The sequence below is a fragment of the Argiope bruennichi genome, chromosome X2, assembly GCF_947563725.1.
Source record: "Argiope bruennichi chromosome X2, qqArgBrue1.1, whole genome shotgun sequence".
Classification (NCBI taxonomy): domain Eukaryota; kingdom Metazoa; phylum Arthropoda; class Arachnida; order Araneae; family Araneidae; genus Argiope; species Argiope bruennichi.
In genome coordinates this window covers 120,889,373-120,913,432 of record NC_079163.1, presented here as the reverse complement: position 1 = coordinate 120,913,432, position 24,060 = coordinate 120,889,373, and the positions used below count along the sequence as shown (strand labels likewise).

At 30.7% G+C, this 24,060-nt stretch overlaps 1 protein-coding gene across 1 annotated transcript; it reads left to right on the top strand.

Annotated features, from left to right (window-relative positions):
* Nucleotides 1-14,855: 14,855 nt before the first annotated feature.
* Nucleotides 14,856-15,944, top strand: LOC129959863 (uncharacterized). The gene has a single exon (XM_056072757.1). The coding sequence runs from the start codon at nucleotides 14,856-14,858 to the stop codon at nucleotides 15,942-15,944; it is 1,089 nt and encodes a 362-aa protein (XP_055928732.1).
* The last annotated feature ends 8,116 nt before the right edge of the window (nucleotides 15,945-24,060 follow it).

Below are 24,060 nucleotides of genomic sequence, written 5' to 3'. Positions count from 1 at the left end.
TTTTATCAATGTTCAATTTGTGAAACGAGTCGAGCATTATTGTTTTGGATTAAGAATGAATATTCTAAAATTAAGTGCTTTAATTTTGAAGAAAAGTAATTACGGTCGGAATGAACTTTTAAAATCTTCTTATAAAATACTTACATATTTGAATTCTTTCATAAAATAGATTGTAAAAATTCTATGAAATAAAAAACATATATAATTTAAAGATCACACGAGTTGTGAAAATTTAGAAGAAATCTGTTTTTTTTTTCAGTTATAAAGAGGTATAAAGTAAAAACTTTCTAGTTTAGATATTTATCAAATGATTCATTCAAACTTTTTCAATTAACTTAAGAAATATATTTCCTAGTTTTTAAACTAGGAACTAAACTGGATATCTGTTCAATTCTTAAATATTCATAATCCTCCGATAAATTATATGAAATCGTTATTTTTTTTTCTCATTCTGCAGTATTTAAACAACAATAATCAAAAAGAAATAACCAGATAGCATGTTCTATAATTCAGAAACTGCAAAACATATTGAGAAATTATAATACCAAATTTGAACAAAATATAGACATTTCATTTTAATTTATGATGTTTTTCGAAGATTTTACCAAAATTTAGAATTTGTGCTGAAAAAATAGATTTGAAATGTAAATTATGCAAATATAAGAATAAATGTAACTTCTCAATGAATGAAAACAGGAAAAATATCAAACAGTATTATAAGGAAAACTATACAGAAATTAAGAATTTGAATAAAAAACACCTTTTCACCAAAAACTGACTTTTTAACGTAGTCACTTGTCTGAATATAAAAACCATTATACTATCACTAACAATCTGACACATTATAGTACTTAAAATAATAATAACACATAGAAGAGATATAATGTATTATATCATTTTTAAATTTGTTCACTTCTTATAATAATATCGCAGACAGCAATAATTTTTTGACAAAATCTCTCGAAATAAAGGTATAATTTGAATTAAATGTATTTATTACTTTAAGAACTTTACTACTTCCTTTTGTTCGAACATTTGAAATAAGCATAAATGTAATTTTAAAATTGTCCCAGACTCCTGTAGTGATAATAGCGCTTTATTACAATTGTACCTGGTATTAAGGAAAAACAAACAACCAGTAAAATTTTTAGAATATTTGAATTTGTATTTACATCAATGATCTTTTATATCTCCAGGTACACATTCTATTCAGAAGAATCTTCTTTTCCATCAGAAAACAAACTATGCAATTAAATATTACTTGCAACTCTTAATATCATTATTTCTTTATTTTGTAACAGAAATACGGTAGTCCAAGAGGATTAAAAATAAAGTTGAAATTTTAGTACCTCTCGTAACTTTTATATACTGTTAATGAAAATTCTGTTTTTGACTTATTTTAAAATCACCCAGAAAAAGCATAACTTAGATTTATTTTAATTGTATTGTTGTGTGAGATCAAGTAATGGGCATATAGCAATGAAAATAAACACAAGAATGGTACTTTTATTTTTTAATAGATAAAAGGAATTCCGATTTTTATCACTTCCATAAATTGCTCTGAATTAATATGAAAGGAACAAATTGATTTTTAGTGATGTTTTAATCACATATGAAATCAACGTTTTTCTTTCATTAGCATTATTCATAATGCTTTATTATAGATATACATTTATTAACTCGAAATAAAATATTAACATCTACTTTAATTTCTTTATCAGTCTTTTCCCTTTCAAGAATGGTATGCCATTAGCATGTCTTTAACGATTATTATTCTTTATGCTATTGATAAAGGGATAGTTAATGATTTTGGAAATGGATTTATTAAAAATGTGTTTATGAAAACATTGTCTTAGGTGTCATTTATAATGCACAGTGATTTCAATCATCACGTTGTTAATTAATGCTTTCAGAAAGAGAAATGCGGCGTCTGTTTTGCTAAACCAGGTATTCAGCTTCAACAAAGAATGAAAATCTCAATATATATTGAATTAAATATTCGTCATTTAGCAATTTTCTCTTATTGTTTCTTAGGAACGAGGAAGGTCATCTAATGAAAATAAGGATAGCTGATCAAGATGTTCAATACTTTATTCCCTTTATCTAAACTTACTTGACCGCATTTGAAAGCTTTTACTAAAAGACTGAATTGATAGAAAATATTTTTTTAGAGCTGTATAAAGTGATATTAAAAAGTTATAAAATAAGCAGTAACAGAAAGGCCACAAAACACGCTCGAAAGAAAAGATAAAAAAAATGAAGGAAAAAACCCAACAAAAACAAATTAGTTATATTACAACATCAACTGAATATTTTAAAACAAATTACAACTTCTTGAACAATACCGTATACAATGTCAGAATTTAAATAAGTTAAAATTTTTAAATTCTAAAATGTCATTGCAGATGCACACAGAAATCCGAAAAACTTTTAATTTACATACTTCACTTTTACTTTCATTTTCTACATTATGCATTTGTTTCATTAAGCCAATTTAAATAAAATTACTGAAAATGTAATAAACACGTAGCTTTTTACATCCCTTTGTGATACCATTTACAATTGTGTCATTATGTAATTTTAAATGAAATTAGTAATAAAAAAAAGGATCTTCGCCCGATGAAAATTTTAAAATAATTGATACCAATGATTAAATTAGGGTTCTCAATCTAATTTTAATCCCTGTTTATTGTTTCTGAATTTATATCGAAGTTCAGTGTGCCAATTTTACTTTGTTTAGATTCTTAAAAAAATATAAGAGCATTACTTTTCTTATCTGAAATTTAAATATAAAATTCTTAATTTTGGATTAAAAATAAGTGGAGGAAAATTAATTTCCTTACCAGAAAATATGGCTGAAGCTGTTAATAAATTTATTGCCTGGATTGTCTGTTAAGGGACTTAAATGAAGAAAAGTTTAAATGATTCCATTATACTTGAATGTTATTTTTAATATGAAATTCGGTATGACTATAACAATTTTTAATGCTTTAATCAAAGAATAACTATCCGAGAATATTTGTTTTAGCTCTTTGCTGCAGAATTACCTACCGTAAGCTGCCTGAAAAACTGAGTTTTCCATATTTAATATTCTATAATATGTTTTGAGATTTCTTTTGAAGATGTGTAGGGTCTGCCATACCATAGATTTAAGTGTAACCACACAATTTCATCTTTTTTAAAAAATATTATTAATGTTTTATTTATTTCCCCCTCTCTCCTGGATGCTTATAACAGGTCTGATTATCAATCTTGATATATATTTACTATTTTATATTTACTTTCCAGTAAACACTAAATTTGAGTGTTTGGGTCTAAATTTTTAGTTCCGTTGTATAGGACAGAAATCCCAGTTAATATAATCAAATTATCTTTGGATAGTTATGTAGTATTGTGATTTATTAATCACAAATTCTGCAAAAATAGTCTTTGAATCTTTGCAACAGAAATACACTCCTGACGCTAAACACAAAACAGGAATTGAGAGACATTCGGTACATGTAGGAATGAGAGCGGTTTTGAAACCACTTTTCGTTACTAATATCGAATCCAAAATTTTGGTCAATTGAGATATGTCGTAGCAAGGTTTTGTCTTATCTTATTGATCTTTTTAATCTTAATAACCGAATGACAAGTTTTCTAGATAAATTTATTAGATGAATTTTGAATGAATTTTGAGCCTCCTTTTCTCTTTTTTAGAGTTACGTGCACGTTTATTCATGAATTTTAAGCATCATGAAATTTCATCTATAAAAAATGTTCGCAATACTTTTTTGTGTAACTACAAACTATTTAAAAAAATTAATCTAAGTAATTTATAATCATAAAAAATTAATACCTCGTTCTTCTTCAGCAAAATATTGCCTGTCGATTGATAATCTCCCCATTAAAAAAAGCGAAAACTTGAAATAAAATTAAGTTTGATAAATAACAGTTATTATTTAAAAACTGACAGCAATTCATAAAATAGCTTATTAATTTCTAATATTATTGATAATCGAACATCGAAAAATTTACAGAAAATGCTTAATAATCCAATTTGTAGAGTTTCAATCAACCGTAAAGCTTTTATTTCATCTTCTCACGCAATGCTCTCTTTGCTTCACCTTAATAAATTTCATTGCGTTTCGTTATCAAGCTAAGCCACCAGTGGAAAATTACCAAATGCAATTTTCTATGTCAACAACTTATTTAAACTCCAAGTGCACATTAAATCTGTTCTTTCGTGCAATTAGCGAAATGCTTCTATTCTGACTCAGTGAAGTGTTCATTTCATATATATGCATTTCTTAGAAACTCTGAAAATATAAGCAATTATTTTTTCGATGCCCAAATACGATGCTACAAAAGCTATATTTTTATTCACGTATAAAGAGCGTGATAAATAATAATTCAGTTATTTAAAAATTGATAGTGGTCCATAAAATAGATCATTATAGTCTCCAATGTTATTGGCAATCGACCATCGAACAATTTTCAGGATGAATCTAATCATCCAATCTGAAGAGTTTAAATCAATGTAAGCCTTTAGTTTCACCTGCTCACATAATACTCTTTTTGCTTCATAGATAATTAAGTTTAACGCCTTTCTTTATCAAACTAGACCACCTGTGGAAATGCGTGATTTACGACATGTTTGTATCCTGATTTAGTGAAGCTTCCATTTCAAATGTACAAATGTTCTTAGAAACGCTGAAAATGTAACCAATTTAAAATCGGATGTCCAAATATTATTCAGACGTGAAAAGAAATCATCTTGTAAAATTGTGGAAACTTTGTCATTCTCAGCCTTTTACTAATATATTTGATTGAGATTACCAAAAATGGAAGTTAATAACAACTTCCACTTCTGTTAATGGTTATTATTAAAGGGGTTTGACGGTAATAATTTGAAAAAAGTGATTTTCAGATTTAAAATACACAGAAACTACTGAAAAAAAAGCTAAAAGCAGCTTGGTATAAAAATGGAATATTTTAAATGAGTATTTTTTTAAATAAATTCCCAAATATCCCAAATTACCCTTTTTTTACTGTTTTTTTTAATAAAAATATATTCTTTTTCACAAAATATCGCATATAAGCTGTCATCAATAATTAATACCTTCAGTTTGGAGTAACTTACAAGCATTCTATACAAATATTTATAGAGAAAACTGGGTAAATAAACTTCTACAATAAACATAAATGGCTGAATATTGCGAAACATAAGAAGGAAATATATAAAAAAACTTGCTTTCAAATTAATATTAATAGTTCAATTTAGCTTTAGAAAATAAAGCTCCCATTTCAAGAAGAATGTTCAATCTCTAATTCAAATAATTTTTATCTGATATTTAACATGTCTGAAAAAATCTACTCAGTGGCAGGATCCAATAATATAATTTTATTCACATTCTCCGCATTCGTAAACTATAATTAAACACCAAAAGAAATTTTGATTTAGTAACATTGGGTCTCTTCAAACTTGTCACATTGAACTGACCACTTTCAACTCCATCAAATCTCGAACGAGTGAACAATGGCCATTTATTCCAGTGCATTCAACATAATAGATCAAAATAATATATTTGTTTAAAAGCCATTTATAGATGATTCGTGATGCTATTTTCTACATCTCCACAGCCTTCGTTTCTTACTGAAAAAAGGTTAAAATCATTATCTGCAGATTCCTCTTTCAGCACCACGTTTTTTTATTCCTTGAGATCGTTTTTTTCTTCTTTTAAACTCGGCATCAATCAGTATCAAATCATTACAAATAACCAACTTCCAAACGTGAAAAGTATTATATATTCAGATCACAAAATGAATTCTTTACAAATGCCAGTTGATAGTTTGGCAAAGATTAATAGAAATTATTGGAAGGGATTTGACACTACCGTGTTCCTAAACTAAATATCATTTCTTATCATATGATAAATCAATCAAAATGCATGGAAAATACAGGATTTTAATACATTAAACGCCGTACATAACTATTCCACAATGAAAACTGTCGGGTTAATTGAGAACATGTTGAATATTGATTCTCAGAAGAAAGTCCAAAAATAAAATTGAATCTTCCTCACAACCGTCATGTTCTTCAGATCAAAGAAATATATAATTTTGCAACTTATCTTGCAAATAACCGTTGTAGGAAATGAATAATGAGACTTAAGAAAGTTTTTTAGAAGACAGGTGCCACTAAAGTAAGCAAACGTAGCAAAATAATACTGAAAAAGTAAAAAAAATGCTGTTCGTGTTCCTCCAGAGTTTCGTAAAGAAGACACATGCTTCATAGCTCACTAAGACTTCACTTAAGCATACAGCGGTTATTTTTCCCAATTACTCCTTTTTCCCATATGCCCTTATTGACCCTACTCTTAAGAAGCGAAATTTTGAAGTAAATGGAGTAAGGAGTGTACTGGCCTTTTACAACAATTATTATTACTGGAGAAAAAACGATATGATTTCATTTGTTATGTGCAATAATTTGATTAAATCTAATTTCGTGAAAGATTCACAAAGTATAGATTTCACTTATTAGATCTGATCTTGCAAGATTTTCAAAGGGAAAGATATTTATTTCTTTATAAGAGTATTATTCTTTTCTGATAAAAGATCTGGTTATGGGGGGAAAAAATACATGACTCCCATACAACACTCCAAGACTGAAGTCGAATCCACTGAAATACGAATCGAAATTCGTTTTTTCAAACCTATGATTCAATCTCAACTATTATTCTTAGATGAAATGTGAAAGATATTAGTTAAAAAAGATGAAAATCCAATTTCACCGAACTGATGCGTTTAAATGTATTTGTACAGTAATTTTTAAATTCTTAATATGTAAAATACCTATATATAATTTGGGTTTAATTTTTGTATTCAAAGAATTTGTTTCTATTTTCTTTCAAATTAGAAAAGTAACGGCACATATTATCATTGTAAGTTAAAAATACTTTTACTATAAATAGTTTTGATGCATAAAATTCATCAGAAACTGCAAAATGCTTCTTTATTTAATATTCCATTATCGATTTGGGACTAAAAATTATTCTAACAGTAAAGATTGATGTTCTTTTTGTGTATAGAGACAAAAAAATATGTGTTCAAGCTGTATAAAAGTACTCTTTAATAATCTATAAAATCTACCTTTTTTTTTATTTTGTCGGAGCAAATTAAAAAAAAATTATGTTTAGAGAAAATTACATAAAATATCATTGTAAAATACCAAAATAACTTGTGATTTTATTTAAAAAAAATTTCTTTTTCGCTCTTACAGCCGTATACTTTGGACCAAACTAAATAGCATTTTTTTCCTATGAAGAAGGCAGCTGGAAAATTAAAATATTAAACTTTTAGGAGGATTTTCGAAGTACAACGAAAAATTTAGCTGACGCAAACCCAGCTTTGTTTCCTTTTCACATACAGCCGTCTTCCTTTTGTAAACATTTATAATCCTTTTATTCTGAATACCAGCATAGCTAAATTTATTTTGCAATACTCGCACTTATTTGTGGTAAATTTTAAGATTAATTCAACAGTTATTATTAATTTAGATTGTTAATTTCGAGGACCAATATTTTAGACCTATGAAAATCAATGCCTTTTAGCTCTCATTAGAAAATTAATATAAATGAATGAGTGAACACTTATTTAATTTGGAATTAATACTTGTATAAGCTGAAAGGAAAAAAATAATATCATATGAGTAGAAAATGTAAATAGCTGGCTAGCAATTTGTAATAACTTTTGAAATAATAGAAATCCAAAAAAATAATGAAAAAAAATAATCCTTAGAGAATGTCTAAGCAAAGGTAACACAGATTGTTTTAGTTTCCAGTTTGCTGTCAGATCATTTTTGTAATAATAAAATCATAAAAAAAAAAAAAAAAAAAAACTGGTACATTTTTTTGTGGCTTTATACTGCCTATAACAACAATATGTAATAAATGATCTTCCCCATCGTGGGGAACATTACAGAAATCGGGATGAGAAGCCTTCCATTTCAATAGATGACTCTCACTTCCCTGGTGGATATAATAATGTTATAAGGCCAATTTATCTCACTTCAATGACAGGACTTATTTCCTATGGAAAAGGTTGTATTATGGGTGGTGACGGCCATTAAGACTCAACCTTAGTTCCCGTCTTCGAGTTTTGACGGTCATTTAAATACACCGAATGTTTAGACAAGGCGGAAATAATTCTAACATTGTTAAATACCGATCTCATTTATTACATAAAATTTTTAGTTCTTCACATTTTAATTTATATGCCGATGAAAGTTAAATAACAAACTTTTCCCAGGTAGATTTATTGTTTATATTGATCTGTTTATGCTAGCACATATTGCCTAGAAAAACATAAAATGCGCTTTTAACAGTTTTTACTGTCATAAATAATTTTCTTCCGCATTTTTCGAAATTGTGATAGTAAGATTTAGCATTTCGATTCATTATTTCCTCTCTGGATAATCCAGAAAACGGCAATGGCAGTGGAAAACAGCACTGATTCCAATGAACCATTAATGTGATAAAGTAGACCATTGATATAAATGTATATAGCTTAATGTGTATTTAACTGTGAATGACCTATCAACAGGACTTTAAATAATTTATTCAGGAAATAAAATATTCTTTTTTATTCTGTCGCGACTTATACATTTTAAATGGAACAATTCTTTCATTTTTATTTTTTTAACTCATAAAAAAATTGCATTTACAGTCTTCTAGACTAAACATGCGTAAAATTATCTGATAAAAGGTTTATTGTTTTCTGTTGTTTTGTATTTGCCGAAATGACGCAGACAGGGCTCTAAATCAGAAGGGTGTTTCTTGTTATTTTAGTATCACTTTTTCAACGACTGACAAATAACGTTGATGAAATGAAAGTCAATTGTCAGTTATTGATTACTGATGCCACGATTAATGCATCGGGATTCTTTTTTGCACACCTTTTTTTAACTTGATCTTTTACAAATAAAAAATTTTTATTTTTGTATAAACGGAATTTCGTAATTTTTCTCTGATTTCTTGACGTTGTGTAGAAGAGGTTCAACAATTTGAAACATCTGATAATATATATATATATATATATATATATATATATATATATATATATATATATATATATATATATATATATATATATATATATATATATATATATTTATAACCAATCTAAAATAAGAAAATTTTGAAAACGAAACGAAATAGTTTCGGCATCGCAGCTAAAAATTATTTCTTATTCAAACTAAAACCAAAAAAAGGAACAGGTAAAACTTCATAGCATTTAGAGAGCGCAAATGCAGCTACTTCTAAAACACAGATGAATTGAGACAAAAGTATTAAAATCAAGTTAATAGGAAAATCAAATTAAACCAAATAAAAAAAAGAATCCGGCCTGAAGACTTTTTCAAGGGTCACCCTCAGGCAGGGATTAAAAAAAAAGGGATTTTTTCTGTGAAGCAATGCAGACAAGACAGTCTAATAGTGATTCCTTGCGACCCGAAAGTCCCCTGAAATTAGGCCTAACAGACATACCATTTTAACAGAAAGGAAAATACAAAACAACAAATTAGAAGAAACTATCCACAAATAAGTAAAAATACAATAACAACAAAAACAAAAATACCATAAATTAACACTCAAACCAGTAACGAAACACAAAAAGGAAAGCACATAACAGTAGCAGGCAAAGAAATTTTAAGCTATCGATTGGATTTACGCTTTTTAAAACCAAAAAGCTAACGTATTTAAGGTAAAAAAACAGTTGTAGGATATATATATATATATATATATATATATATATATATATATATATATATATATATATATATATATATATATATATATGATTAAGTTTAATTGTTTAATTTATATATTTTAACTATTTTATAACTAATATTACTAATTATTGTAGCAAATTAAACGCCTTTGGCAACTAGCTGCTTCTCCTGTCACGTGAATTATATTAATTTTATAATGCCACATGGCTTTAATTTAGTTAGTAAACTCATTTCACTTTCAATGCATTACAATAATTGAGTGCTAGAATCAATGAACTAATAAATTAGGAGCTTAAACATTTATTACCATTTGAAATAAATTTAGATATATGTAAAAAATTTAAAAGTCTCCAGGTTCATACTGAATGTTTTGCATCACATTTAAATGCTGTAAAAGTGTTATATAGAATGAGATTCAGTTAAAATTGTTTATAATTTTTTCAAATATGATTTTAAGTTACAAATTTTTTTTTATTACTTAGTCTAATTTTAAAGTAAATGTTTAAGCAATTTATAAAAGGATTTAATAATTTTTACGATTTTAACAGAGATTGCTTCAGATGCTTTTGCCCTGAAGCTAAGAAAAATTACTATTTAATGACAATAAAAAAAAGGTGATAGAAATGATCTGAATAAGTACTGAATGCATTGTATGTCAAATATAATTCTGAAATATAAATTATCATATGCTCATACTACCAGCACAGAAAACACTAACATTTTTAAGTTTCAAAATATCTAAATCATATTTAAAACAGTTATATAACATAATGAATAATATAATTTTATATCTACATATATTTTAACCTTCAACTTAAGAAAAATTATCTTTTTCTCTATGAGATGCTTAATAAAACTTACCTATGGCCTTAAAAGTTAGAAAAATTCCCTGAGTAATTTATGCATATGTAATAAACATCATGTAACAAATTTAATCTAGAAAGACAAATTACCTTATACTTAAAATCAGATACAGAGAGAAACAAGCTTTGATCTTAACAAGCTATTAAATTTTGATTTAAAAGGTTATCTAAGACATGATGATGCTTTTCAACTTAAGTAAAGAAATGATTCAATGATTTGATGGAGCTACGAAATGAGTGCGATTTAAATTTTAACAATGAAAACAATTGTTATAAATCATATCACGAAATATTTATACACATTTGTTAAGCTAAAGAAAAAATTGGGCAACAATCAGTGAAAGGATAATTTTTGGAATTTACAATGATGAAAAGAATATTTTTGCGCTCTATTTCCAGAAATAAATCATGTTTAAATAATTAAATTTTGCTTATTTCTTAATTAAATAAGATTAACTGAATTATTTAAATTAATTTAATAATATTTTATTTATTTATACTGTTTAGCATTAAAATTAACTAAAGTATCCAAAAATTATTTCGAAGAAGATATTCCCACCCTCTAAATTATATCTGTGCCAAATTTGGTAAGAGTAAGTCGTATAGTCAGCATAAAACGCACCAATAGATAAACAAGACACACAAATTTTCACTTTTAGCATTGGCACAGATAACTGTGCAGTGGGCATTAAATTTCTACTGACATTTCATTTAAAAGGAATCGTAAGGAAAAAGTATTTAAAAGATACATTTTGTGGAATGTGTTGTCAATTAATTTTTTACAATTTAATTTTTTAGCAAATTTTTAAAAGATTGGTGTCAAAAGATTTGATACATTAACACCTTAACCTTTTAATATAAGCTTAATTAAGAATTTCGAACAGTTCATTGTATGAAAATTTCGATACTTATAGAAAAATGTAAAACAAATTTGAATTTCATTGATTTCATACTTAAAAAATTCAAAACAAAGTGCATGCAAATCACTTAAATTATTGAAAAAAATACAAATGTAATAATGATTAAAAAATATGCATTTTTTTTTCCATATAAACATTGACTAAGAATTTGAAATGGATTCCCTTTAAGAAGAAAGAAATTGCGATAGTTACCGCAAGGAAGATAATCCAATCAACGGATTCCGTTTCTCCGAATTGAATCTCTGATTGATCTAAAATAAAAAAATAAAAATTCCATAACCCTATTATTTTTACCGCTGAAGATACTCTTTTAGAGACGGTAACTGTAATGTATATTATAAAGTGTTATATTATATATTATGTTACTTATTACTTATTACGTTATGTATTATGTATATTATTCTTATTTATATTAAGAATTAGCTTTATCCTATAGTCTCAATCTTTAAATTATATTTAGATACAGAGCTTACAAATCAGAACTTAAATAACGAACATAATTTCGATTTATATGTAATCAAGTAAGAAAACAATATCACAATAGTATGAATAATGTATACAAGAAAAATTACATTGAGACAACTTTCCACCAAGCATAAATCGTGGTTTAAGTAATTATAAGATTAAAAAAGGAATAAATGAGGGGAAAAAGGAAGTTATATACCTTTCGACATATTTACAAATGTGCGCGTAAGCACATTATCAAAAGTGCTTGAGCATATAACAAAGATACAAGATAAGACATGATTGTAAAAGAAAAGAGTAGGAAGTTTCTTATTCACTTTTTACCCACGTACATTAATGCCTTGAAAGAGCATGAAGGGATAAAATAAATGCTTCTTAGGCAGGTTTTCTAAAAGAAAAGAAAGCAATAATAATAACTTTAATAATTTTTTTCTGTAGAATAATATCTTCTTTTATAAATTAAAAATGTTTCTTCGTTAATTTAAAAATGAAATTTTACTACACATTTCTCTTGTTTCAGCTAGCATTTTTTTTCAATTTTATATTCTTATTAATTCTTTTTAATTCCTTCATAAATATTTCATTTGTGGGGAGGGGGCATCTTTATTCTTAGAGTCTTTAAATCTTAGAGTGAGCAAAATCGACCACAATTGTGCAAAATGTAGGAAACCTATATTGCGAACTATATATAAGAGAAAAGGTAATGAGATCAAACAGTACCATGACTATGCAAGTTTAATGATGACCTGATTTATTATAAACACATAAAGAATACAAAAATGCAAAAGGAATTAATTTCAGAAATTAAGCTCCACTCTAACTTAACAAGAAATATCTTATTATCTTTCCCATGTTTTGAAAGTTCGCAACACATAAAAAGACAAATGAATTTTCTAAGAAAGGGCATAGAAAAATGCATTCTTTCACAATTAAAAAATAGTAACTATTTTTCGTCGTTGAAATATTACAGGATAATGTCTGAATATACAGTTTAGTCTTTCAATAATAATTATTAAATAGTTGATTTTTCCTTCTAATATTAATAGGTAATTATTTAAAATGGAAAAATAGAGCCTCTGATTCCTAGAAGAACATTGGATTGACAGATCTTCTTTCCTTATGTGTTTAAGATAGAAAGATTTTATAGAGACATAGATCATGATAGAAAAGCCATTCGAGCAGAACGTTCAAATTCTACTTTTTATTCAGTCTGATTGTTTAGATATTAGGACATTTTTAATTATAATTTGAAAATTTAATGCAATAACTGTCTAACTTTTAATTGTTTAACCTTAATAACTAATAGCAACAATTAAAAGTAACTAATAAATCGTTTACTAATGACTGCTATAGGATTCATGGTGACTTTTTTATGGATTACTAGGGGGGAATCTCTGAGCAGATGTTATCATGCTACTACTTATGACGACAACATTGTATTGAAAATAATTATTCATTCATTTTTAAAAAGTTTTATTTATTTTTATTTGCTAACTTAATATTTGTATGGATAGAATTTTGTAATCGAATACATATTCACTTCTTGACGCGTTGGAGTTTTGAAATATTGTGCACTTTTGTGTTACCAACGATAACATGCTGTTTTCATAATTTTGGAAAAAATTGTCAGTTAATTGATTCATTTAATTAGATTTTGATTTCATAACATGATCTCAGACTGAAATGAATGAGAGAGAAATTTAATTTCAAATTTCCTTTATATTTATAATTATGAAATAAATATTAAACGTTGAAAATAATTTAAATGAAAATTATAAGTTTTAGTGCTAAAAAAAAACACCTTTAGAACTTTTGCTAAAAAAACTACCCCTAAATAATAAAAATGTTTTTTTTTTTAACTTTTATTTTAAGGCAGAATCGTTATAAAAATTGGTTCCTTTATTGGAAAAGAAAAGAGAAATTTCTGAAACCCTTATTTGGATTATATCTCATCTTCATTAACGCGTCCGCTGCCACGATTCACACCGGATATTCGGGCCATCTATTTAGTTAGATGCCCCCTACTTTGTTATCCCTCAAATTATAGTAGAAAAGGGATCATCTAATAAGATAGACGGTTTAGTACAATTACATATTGTCTGTAATGCACAGGCGCGTCATCCGGCAGTCAATGCCCCTCAGGGGCTCACCTACTATAGGTGAGTACGGGTGTCCCAATCCCGAGGTACCCAGGGATCTATACTCCCTTTACGTTTACTCTCCTCTGCGCCTTCTGCTTTCTGCTTTGTTTTTTCTTTCCCTCGATGGCAAGCGAGGGAGCTCTCCATGAGAAGCTGTCGCCGCTCTGTTTGCTTCTTGCTTCTCATGGACAGCCAAAACCCCACGTGTTGGCCGTGCGTGGCAACCCACTAGAAAGACGGGTGGTGCACTGTGGTCCCCTATGCATCAATCGGCTGGTAGCTAGTCACCTGAGTGGCTAGTCTGCTAGGGATCAAGCGAAGGGGTTACTCCTTGGGCTTGGCGTTAAGGGTGGTCACTGTCCCCGGGGGTAACTCCGAGCGTATAGGTTCCGGCTAGCATCAAGGTAAGCGCCGAGGCTGGGAATGGCCAGAGCCGGTGGCTGCCTTCCCTTGTTGGGCTCCGTGGTGGGCGGTGCCGTCGGACCCGAATCTTTTCTGATATCGTATGGGCTCCTCCAAACGTGGTCCCTTCAGTGGGCGTAAAGTTTACCATATTACCACTAATATTCATTATTTTGATAAGTTTTTTGTAATCAAGCGTCTATCGGATAATAAAGAGACCTTTTCTTCTGTTTCACCGTTTCTTGTGCAGAAAGCAATATCAGCTACAGTTGGTGATGTCGTATCTATTCGGAAAATGCGATCTGGTGATCTGCTAGTGGAAATAAACACCAAAAAACAAGCACAACAAATTATCAAACTCAAAGCTCTTGCAGATATTCCGGTTTCCGTGAATTCACATACATCTCTAAATTTCTCCAAAGGTGTTATTACCTGCGGAGAACTATTCAATGTGTCTTTAGAAGAAATATCCCATGAATTGAAACCACAAGGAGTGACGCAAGTTCGCCAGATTTCAATTCGGCGAGAAGGTCAAATACTCCCAACTAAACACTATATACTTACATTTCACAGTCCTAATATACCAGAATATATATATGCGGGCTATATAAAGTTACCAGTTCGACCGTACATTCCGAATCCATTAAGATGCTATCAGTGCCAGCGATATGGTCATTCCAAAGTAAATTGCCGCGGGACACTAACTTGTGCCCGTTGTGCTGAAAAAGGGCATGACAGCCAGCAGTGCACCGCAAAAGAAAAGTGCGTGAACTGCGGTGGTGATCACCCTTCATATGCTCGATCTTGCCCACGCTGGAACTTGGAAAAACAAGTGACATCATTAAAAATAAAAGAAAATTTATCATACCCCGAAGCCAGGCGTAGGGTCCAAAGTCAAACTCCTACTCCTGGTGTAAGTTATGCTTCCGTTGTCCAAAAATCGTTTTGCATAAATTGTTCCTGTGAGAACTGTATGAAGCAGACTACAAAGTCAAAACCTCCTGCAAAAACTTCTGAATCTGATTCTGAGAATTCTGTTAAAAGCCTTCCAGAATCTCCTAAACCTGACCTGTCAACATCGAAAAAAATTCGGAAAAAAAAACCTCAGTCCTCACTGACATTAAAACTCGCAAAACGTGGTCTTTCACATAAAGACCTTTCCTCGAAACTGCAAAAGTCTACTTCACGGAATTCAGTTGCTTTGGGGTTGGCGAAAGATGGTATAGCCCATAAGGACTTAACGTCCATTTTTGGGGGCAAACCAACCATTCCCGATTTTAAGCTCCATCCATCGGAGGATGAAGATGCACTTGATATGAGTTGCGAAGATCAGGCAACTCCAATAAATGGCCATTCTCTCTCCTTTTCCAAACCTCGCTCGTAATGGGTACCTTCTTTTCATGGAATTGTCGCGGCATACGTTCCAAACTTTCAGACATCAAGACAATTTTAAACAAATTTCATCCAATTTGTTTAGGTATTCAAGAAACCTTCTTAACACCCAGTATTCCAATAAAATTGCGCGGTTATAATTGTACCAGGAAAGATACAGACACAGGATCTCGGAGTTCTGGTGGTGTCTGTCTCTTAACTTCAAATCTATATCCAAGCACACCTCTTACTTTGCATACACCTCTACAGGCTGTGGCAGTGCAAGTTCACACACGAACATTAGTCACAGTCTGTAGTATATATTTACCGCCTCATGATGTCATTAATCAACAACATCTTGACAATTTAGTGGACCAGCTTCCTAGACCACTTATTATACTAGGCGATTTCAACGGGCATAGTGTTTGGTGGGGTTCAGAAAGTACTAATTCTCGTGGGCGACAGATCGAGCAATTTATTTCTAATAACTGTCTCTGTCTCCTTAATAATGACGAGAAGACTTACTTTCATGAACCCACACGCAGCTTCCATAGTGTTGATTTGGCCATATGTTCTCCTGAGCTCTTGCCATTGCTGAATTTTGCTGTAAGCAAAGACCTTTACAATAGTGATCACTTCCCCATTATGGTCTCGCATGCTGATAGCGGCGGTGCGACTCCTTGTCCTCCGCGTTTTCTATTCCAGCGAGCAGACTGGGATGCTTTCTCTAATTTGGCAGAAATCACTGAGATCATGGTCAATACTAACGATATCACGGACGCTTTGCAGCAAGTCGTTGACAGCATAATAAGTGCCGCAAATGCCACCATTCCAAAGACCTCCCCACGTCTGAGAAAATTTCGCAGACCGTGGTGGAATGAAGCTTGCCGCGATAGTTATAAGAATCAGAAAAAACGCTGGAATATTTTTAGAAGGTACCCTACGATAGAAAATCTTGTGGCTTTTAAGAAAGCCAAAGCCTTAGCTCGACGCATTCGCAGACGTAGTCAGAGGGAATCTTGGATCAAGTTTGTGTCTTCGATCACATCCTCAACTTCCACCAAACTGTTGTGGAAAAAGGTAAAAGCTGCAAATGGGATTTATAGTGAAACTTCCATTCCTGTTTTAAAAACAGGAAACTTAGTGCATTCCTCCCCATTAGAAGTAGCTAATATTCTCGGTCATGCTTTCGCACAAGTTTCCGCAATTGATTCCTATAGTTCTGAATTTCTGGAAATTAAGAATCTTGCGGAGCGACTGATTTTGCATTTTAATGACCGAAATACTTTAACATACAACTCTGAATTCAGGATGTTTGAATTGAAAACGGCTCTGTCTCAAGCCGGAGACACAAGCCCGGGGCCAGATGGAATAACTTATAGCATGCTTCGCCATTTAAATGGAACCTCCTTATCTAATTTGTTGTTACTTTTTAACAGAATTTGGACTGAACATAAATACCCTAAACAATGGAGCGAAGCTACTGTAATTCCAATTCTAAAACCTGGGAAAGATCCATTAAACCCTCTGAACTATAGACCTATTGCCCTTACCAACTGTGTTTGCAAGACCTTTGAACGCATGGTCAATGCTCGTCTAATCTTCGAATTGGAGAAACAAGGATGCATACCCCAGTTTCAGAGTGGTTTCCGTAGAGGCAGATCAACTTCTGATAATCTCATTCTATTGGAAACACAAATTCGGAACGCATTTGTCAGGAGGAACCACCTTGTCTCCATTTTCTTTGATATTGAGAAAGCATATGATCGTGCGTGGCGCTATGGCATACTTTCGACACTTTTTAAATTTGGTTTTAGAGGAAACATGCCTATTTTTTTACAGAACTTTTTATCTCATCGTATATTTCGAGTTCGTATTGGTAGTTTTTATTCAAATCATTTTATACAAGCTGAGGGTGTTCCACAAGGAAGTGTCCTCAGCGTCACACTTTTTATTGTGCATCTTAGTCAAATTTTAAATTATTTGCCTTCATTTGTTCAAGCCAGTCTCTATGTTGATGATCTGCAGATCTCATGCGAAGGTAGTAACATGAATTTAATCGAACAACAATTACAAAATGCAGTCAATAAAGTGGTTACTTGGTGTAATAAAAATGGTCACGCTATTTCTCCTGAGAAGAGTCAATGTGTTCACTTCTGTAAGAAGAGAAATATGCACTTAGATCCTGTTGTAAAGATACGTGATACACCAATTCCAGTTGTGACTGAAGTAAGATTTTTGGGAGTGACGTTCGATCGTAAACTCACTTTCCTTCCAAATATATTAAACTTGAGGAAGAGATGCGAAAAAAAATTGAATATCTTAAAAGTTCTCTCCAAAACATCCTGGGGAGCCGATCGAACCTCCCTACTTCGTATATATCAAGCGGTCATTCTTTCACGAATGGATTATGGCTGTGTGGTTTATGGGTCTGCCCGCCCTTCTGTTTTGAGACATCTTGATACTGTCCATCACTCTGCTCTCAGGATCTGCTCTGGTGCTTTCCGCACCTCTCCAGTTGAGAGTTTATATGTAATTTGTCACCAGTTGCCACTTTGTTTGCGGCGTCAAAAATTATCTACCTTGTTTTATTTCCGTGCACAATCTGTCCCAAACCATCCCATTCATTGCATGGGTTTTCCTGAAAACCTTCAAAGAATTTATGATGCCCGACCTTATCATATTCTTCCTTTTTGTCTGAGAGTCAAAAATTCCCTGCACGACTCGGAACTTAATAACGTTGCCATTAAATTTCTTGATTTTTATTCTTTTCCTCCTTGGGATATTCCCAATTTTTCCTTTTTGAACCCTTTCTTGGGGTTCGATAAATTTTCAACTAATCCTGTTATTTTCCAACAACTTTTTCATCAGCACCGCTGTCAGTATTCTTCTTTTACCCCAGTGTTTACAGATGGCTCAAAATCAGATGGATATGTTGGTTGTGCCATTATAACTCCATCTAATACACTCAGCTATCGTCTAAACAACGTTTGTTCTGTTTTTACTGCTGAGTTGGTTGCAATATCTCACGCACTACAGGAAATTTCACTCTCTACTCAGCGTAGTGTTATCATATATACCGACAGTATGAGTGCTTTGGAAACACTTTCTCATTTCCGCAACCATATGCATCCAGTCGCTTTGGAAATTTTGTTTAACCTGCGGATACTGAAAAGCAGGGGCTTTAATATTCTTCTCTGCTGGGTTCCGAGTCACGTGGGTATTTCGGGCAATGAAAAAGCTGATGTTGCAGCTAAATCTGCATCAACATCTCTGTCTCTGGCCCTCCCATATTGTGACGTCAAAAAGTTATTTATTTATCAACTCTTTAAAACTTGGCAAAAATCATGGGATCTGCAGATCCAGAACAAACTACATTTAATAAAACCCACGATTGGTTTGTGGCCTGTTTTACCTATACGAGAGAATGATGTTAAATTGACTCGCCTCCGTATAGGACATACTCGCTATACTCATCGTCACCTCATCGTCGGTGAAAGGGTGCCAATGTGTACCACTTGTAATATTGCTTTTAGTATTAAACATATCTTAATCGAATGTCCCAATTTTAATGTTCATCGTCGTAATATTTTCTACTCGTCTTCTGTTAAATTACAGGACCTGGTGGGTGAAACACACCACCCAAATATTTTCAAGTTTCTAAAAACCATTGGCTTTTATTTTTGTATTTAGTAATTTTGACTTTTGTTCATGTTCCACCTTTTACTTTGCTTCATTGTAACACTTTCATCACATCAGTATTTTATTTAAATCATTAACATAATTGCACAGTAATTTCCTGCATTTTTATGCGGATCATTTTCGCTTTTATATTTTTTAATGTGTTTGGTTTTATTGTTGGCCTTTTTTCTTACCATTTGCTTGGCGCAGCATGGCCAAATATGGCTCTTGCGCCAATAAACCGCACAAACCAACCAACCAACCAACCAACCGGCAGTCAATGTGTTATGGATATTTCTTTTCTCCCTTCATTTTGGCTTCAAATAAAATTAAAGTGATCATTGGTGAATATTTCTTAAGGAAAAGGGATGGTGGGACCCAAAACTGTCTTTTCGTGTGAAAATATTTTTCATCCCCTAATGTTATGAGCTTATACGAGTTATAAGTGAAGCCGCTTGTTTGTCAGTGTTGTTTTGAGTGACATTTGGTGTTTTATAATTTAGGAAGAAGTATCTACACGAAAACATATGTTTAATCAACATGTTATTCAAGTAATCGATTTCAGTAAATCGATTAATCTATTGAAATTATCATATTAAGTCATTTTGCTGCCGTCTGCAGCGCACATTACGAGACTTAACGATTTTTAATAAATGATGAATTTAGTTTCATGTTTCACCACGTTTTAAATTTAATCAGCATTCTAAGGAATGATTTTAGTTTAATTATTTTGTTTTAGAAACGTTTAATTATTTCTTAATGAGTAGACCAAGGACAAAAAACTAAAGTAATACAATTCTTGAAACATTACCATCTTTATGAGTTAATGAATGCTTACGTACAAATGAATTATTACGACAGTAATTATTATTAGAAATTAATATTTTATAATAGAAATTACTGTGTTAGAAATTATTATTTTACAAAACCTAACCAGTAGAATATAACATAATAGTTAAATGAATAACTCATGTTTTAATATATTAGAAGTAATTGTACTTTTATTTATTTAATAATTTTTTGAACAATTTAATGTTAGCACTTTTTGTAATTGTAATATTTTATTATTCACGGAACTAGCATTTTTTAAAAAAAATTATTAGTTGGCAGCTAGGCAATTAAACTTTCGTAATTGACATGCATACGGTCGAGCTCAGTTGTCCCAGGTAGCTGCTTAGTCTGTCTAGTCGGAAATCCACCACTCGCTTAACATTCCTAAACAATGAGACAAACTGCTATTCTATGAATTATTTTGTATTAATTGCCCTTGAAAGTCATGATTGAATTCAATGTTTTTCTTTAATTAAACTGTTCAGGAAAGAGTTTTTAAATATATATATATATATATATATATATATATATACAGGGTGTTTATAAAGTCCCGGACCCATTTTGATGTTTAATAACTCATAAAATAATAAAGATAGATTTAAATTAATAACATAAATGGTTAAATAGACTCAAAAAGTTTCATGACCCTTGTCAATGAACTTCCACGTGTGCCCCCTTCGTCGCACGGAGAATATCAAGTCGATAGTCAATTTCACGCCAGGTAGCGACAAGCATGTCGGCATCCACAGAGCCATTTGAGCACATTATGGCGATTAACAATGCCAGAAACATGAAAGGATGCTTCATCGGAGAACATTATGCTCTTCAGAAAATCAGCAGCATCTTCTATCCTCCTTAGCATATCTGTTGCAAAGGCCATCCTCCTAGGCCTATCGTTCGGTTCCAAAACTTGAACAATTTGAACTTTGTATGCATGCAGTCTTAATTTTTTCTTAATAACCTTGTACACCGTCGAAATTGGCATATCCAATTCTGTTGCCGCTGATCTCACAGATATTCTAGGATTGTGTAAAAATGTCTCTCTGACACGCTCAACATCAAAATCACTTGTGCAAGGACGTCTGGAACGTTTCTTATCTTCTATACTTCCAATTTCTGGAAAATTCTTTTTCCACCACAAGATGCTGTTTTTGGATGGAGGATCTTTTTGGTAAATTCTTCTGAAATTTCTCTGTGCTTGCACTATCGATTTCATTTCTATGAACCACCATAAAACCTGTGCTTTCTCTTGTGGTGTATGCATTCTCCTTAATATCCGCTTGAATAAAACATCACATACAAAAGTACTACATAGAACAAACACATCAAAAGTACTACATAGAACAAACACATCAAAAGTAAACATAACATTGCAATAGTTGCCAAAAATAAAAGAGAGAAAAATGCAATTAATAATCAGACAATATTTAGAAAAGTACAGATATTTAGACTGGAAAATGAAATTATCTGAAATTAACCACACGTGCAGACGATATTTACAAAAGTAAAAATACTCAAACCTGAAAAGGAAAATATATGAGTTATTCCATCTATAAATGCCATAAGTTTGTTTATATCTTTATTATTTTACGAGTTATTAAACATCAAAATGGGTCCGGGACTTTATAAACACCCTGTATATATATATATATATATATATATATATATATGTGTGTGTGTGTGTGTGTGTGTGTGTGTGTGTGTACGTTTATATATTTTGTTAGATTGTGTTATATTCTGCTCAAATCATCTGCATTTGAGTTCACCGGAAAAATCTTCATATATATGAATTTTTATTCAATAAATTTAGTTTCATTTTCACTTAAAATGGTTGTAATTGAAAAGTCATAAACGTATATTAATTTTCCAATACGCTGAAAAAATATGTTTTTCTCTGGTATATAACTACATTTAGGAAATATTAGGTAGATTCCTATAGGAAGACTACCTATTGCAATGATTCTCATGACAAGACTTCGATAAAATTTCTTTATCGAAGTCTTATCATCTATACCGATTACGGTTTCTAGAACCTCAAAACCATCACCCATTCAAAAGTTTATATGTATATATATCTCTGTCTTCATATATGTATTATATAATGTAAACACATACTTTTTAAGCAGAGCGAATAGAGAGAAAACACTTTTAATTTTTAAAATTCCCTTTTATTCCATCCCGGGAGGCATAATTTATGTATATGCAAGAAGCGACGAGGTACGTCAATCTGCAATCTTTTCCCGATGATTATATACCATGAAATTCTTATAGGGATTTCTCTACACATGTCGATTTAGGTAAGGGGAAAATATGTATCTTTTAAAAAAATTTGCTTATATAGACAGATTTTTTCCCCCTGTACTCGGAGTGTGAGAACTTACCGATTGCAGCAATTTTACAGAGCTGTGCAGCATTAATTAAATAAAAAATATGGAATAGGACCAGGAAATTATATAACGTTTTAGAATTAAGTTAATATGGAAAACTAAGATAAAAACTAATTTTGTTTGGATTTTAACTGGTTTGGAATATGTTATTAGAAACTTGGACGAGTTCGTAAAGGTCCCATCTAGTTCAAAGGGGATGGGAATGGTTGGTGGGGTGTTGAAAATATCATTTTGCTATAACTTTCTTAATATTGAAGGTAGAAAAATAAATCCAATTAGCCAAATTAGCGCCTCATTAAGACGAACAACTTTTGCATTTAAAGTGTTTCGAAAACTGCAATATATTAGAAGTTTGGTGCTGTAAAGGGATTTTCAAGCCCTAACTTTGCCTTTTTCTTGGATCAACAATTTATGTTACGAGATAGTAACTTAGATGTAAAGGAATCTACCTTTATCTTCCAGCTTATTAAGAGGATTTTTTTTCGTATTTCAGCTTACCGAACATGATGTCAGTTTATTAAATTATTCTAAATGACAACTTTCACATTAAATAAGTTTATAATAGATTCACAATTTTATATCGTGCAATAATACTTTAGATTTAAGAAAAACGAAAACTTCAGAGAAATGAGATACAAACTTGTATATTTTGCATGAATACGATGTATATTGTATGCATGGATATTATGCATATTAAATAGATTAGTGACTGTAATAGAAATAAACAAACATTTAAATCTCTTTTCAATCTTATAACTAAAATCATTTCATATTTTTCATCTATTCTTTACCTTTGTACGTCCCTGCAAGTTGAAATCGTTATAAGTATGCTTTAACAATCATAATTAGAGTAACATACCTGAAAAATACTCGTTACATTGAAAGTTATTTCGATTAATGCATGTCGTTTGATTACAATATCCATATAAAAGATTTTCTTTAATATATTGCATTTTATTGATTCTAATTTTAAAATTTTCATGTATTCACCAATTTTATTATTTGACATTTTTAAAGGCTAACAACAATAAGTTAAAGATCGATATCACTTAAAGTATTTTTTAATTAATTAATATTAATGGTAATAAAAATGTGCTATTAAAAAACAGTACTTCTTTTTAAGCAAAACTGCTTTTAGCAGTAATTATAACATTCGGCTCACCACCATGAAGGAAAATGCGATCAAATTACCCAAACTGAGGATATTTTATTGAATAGTTTTAAATTTGA

Excerpts from the sequence above, each read along its gene's own strand:
- LOC129959863 (XM_056072757.1), top strand. The coding sequence starts at position 14,856 with ATGCGATCTGGTGATCTGCTAGTGGAAATAAACACCAAAAAACAAGCA.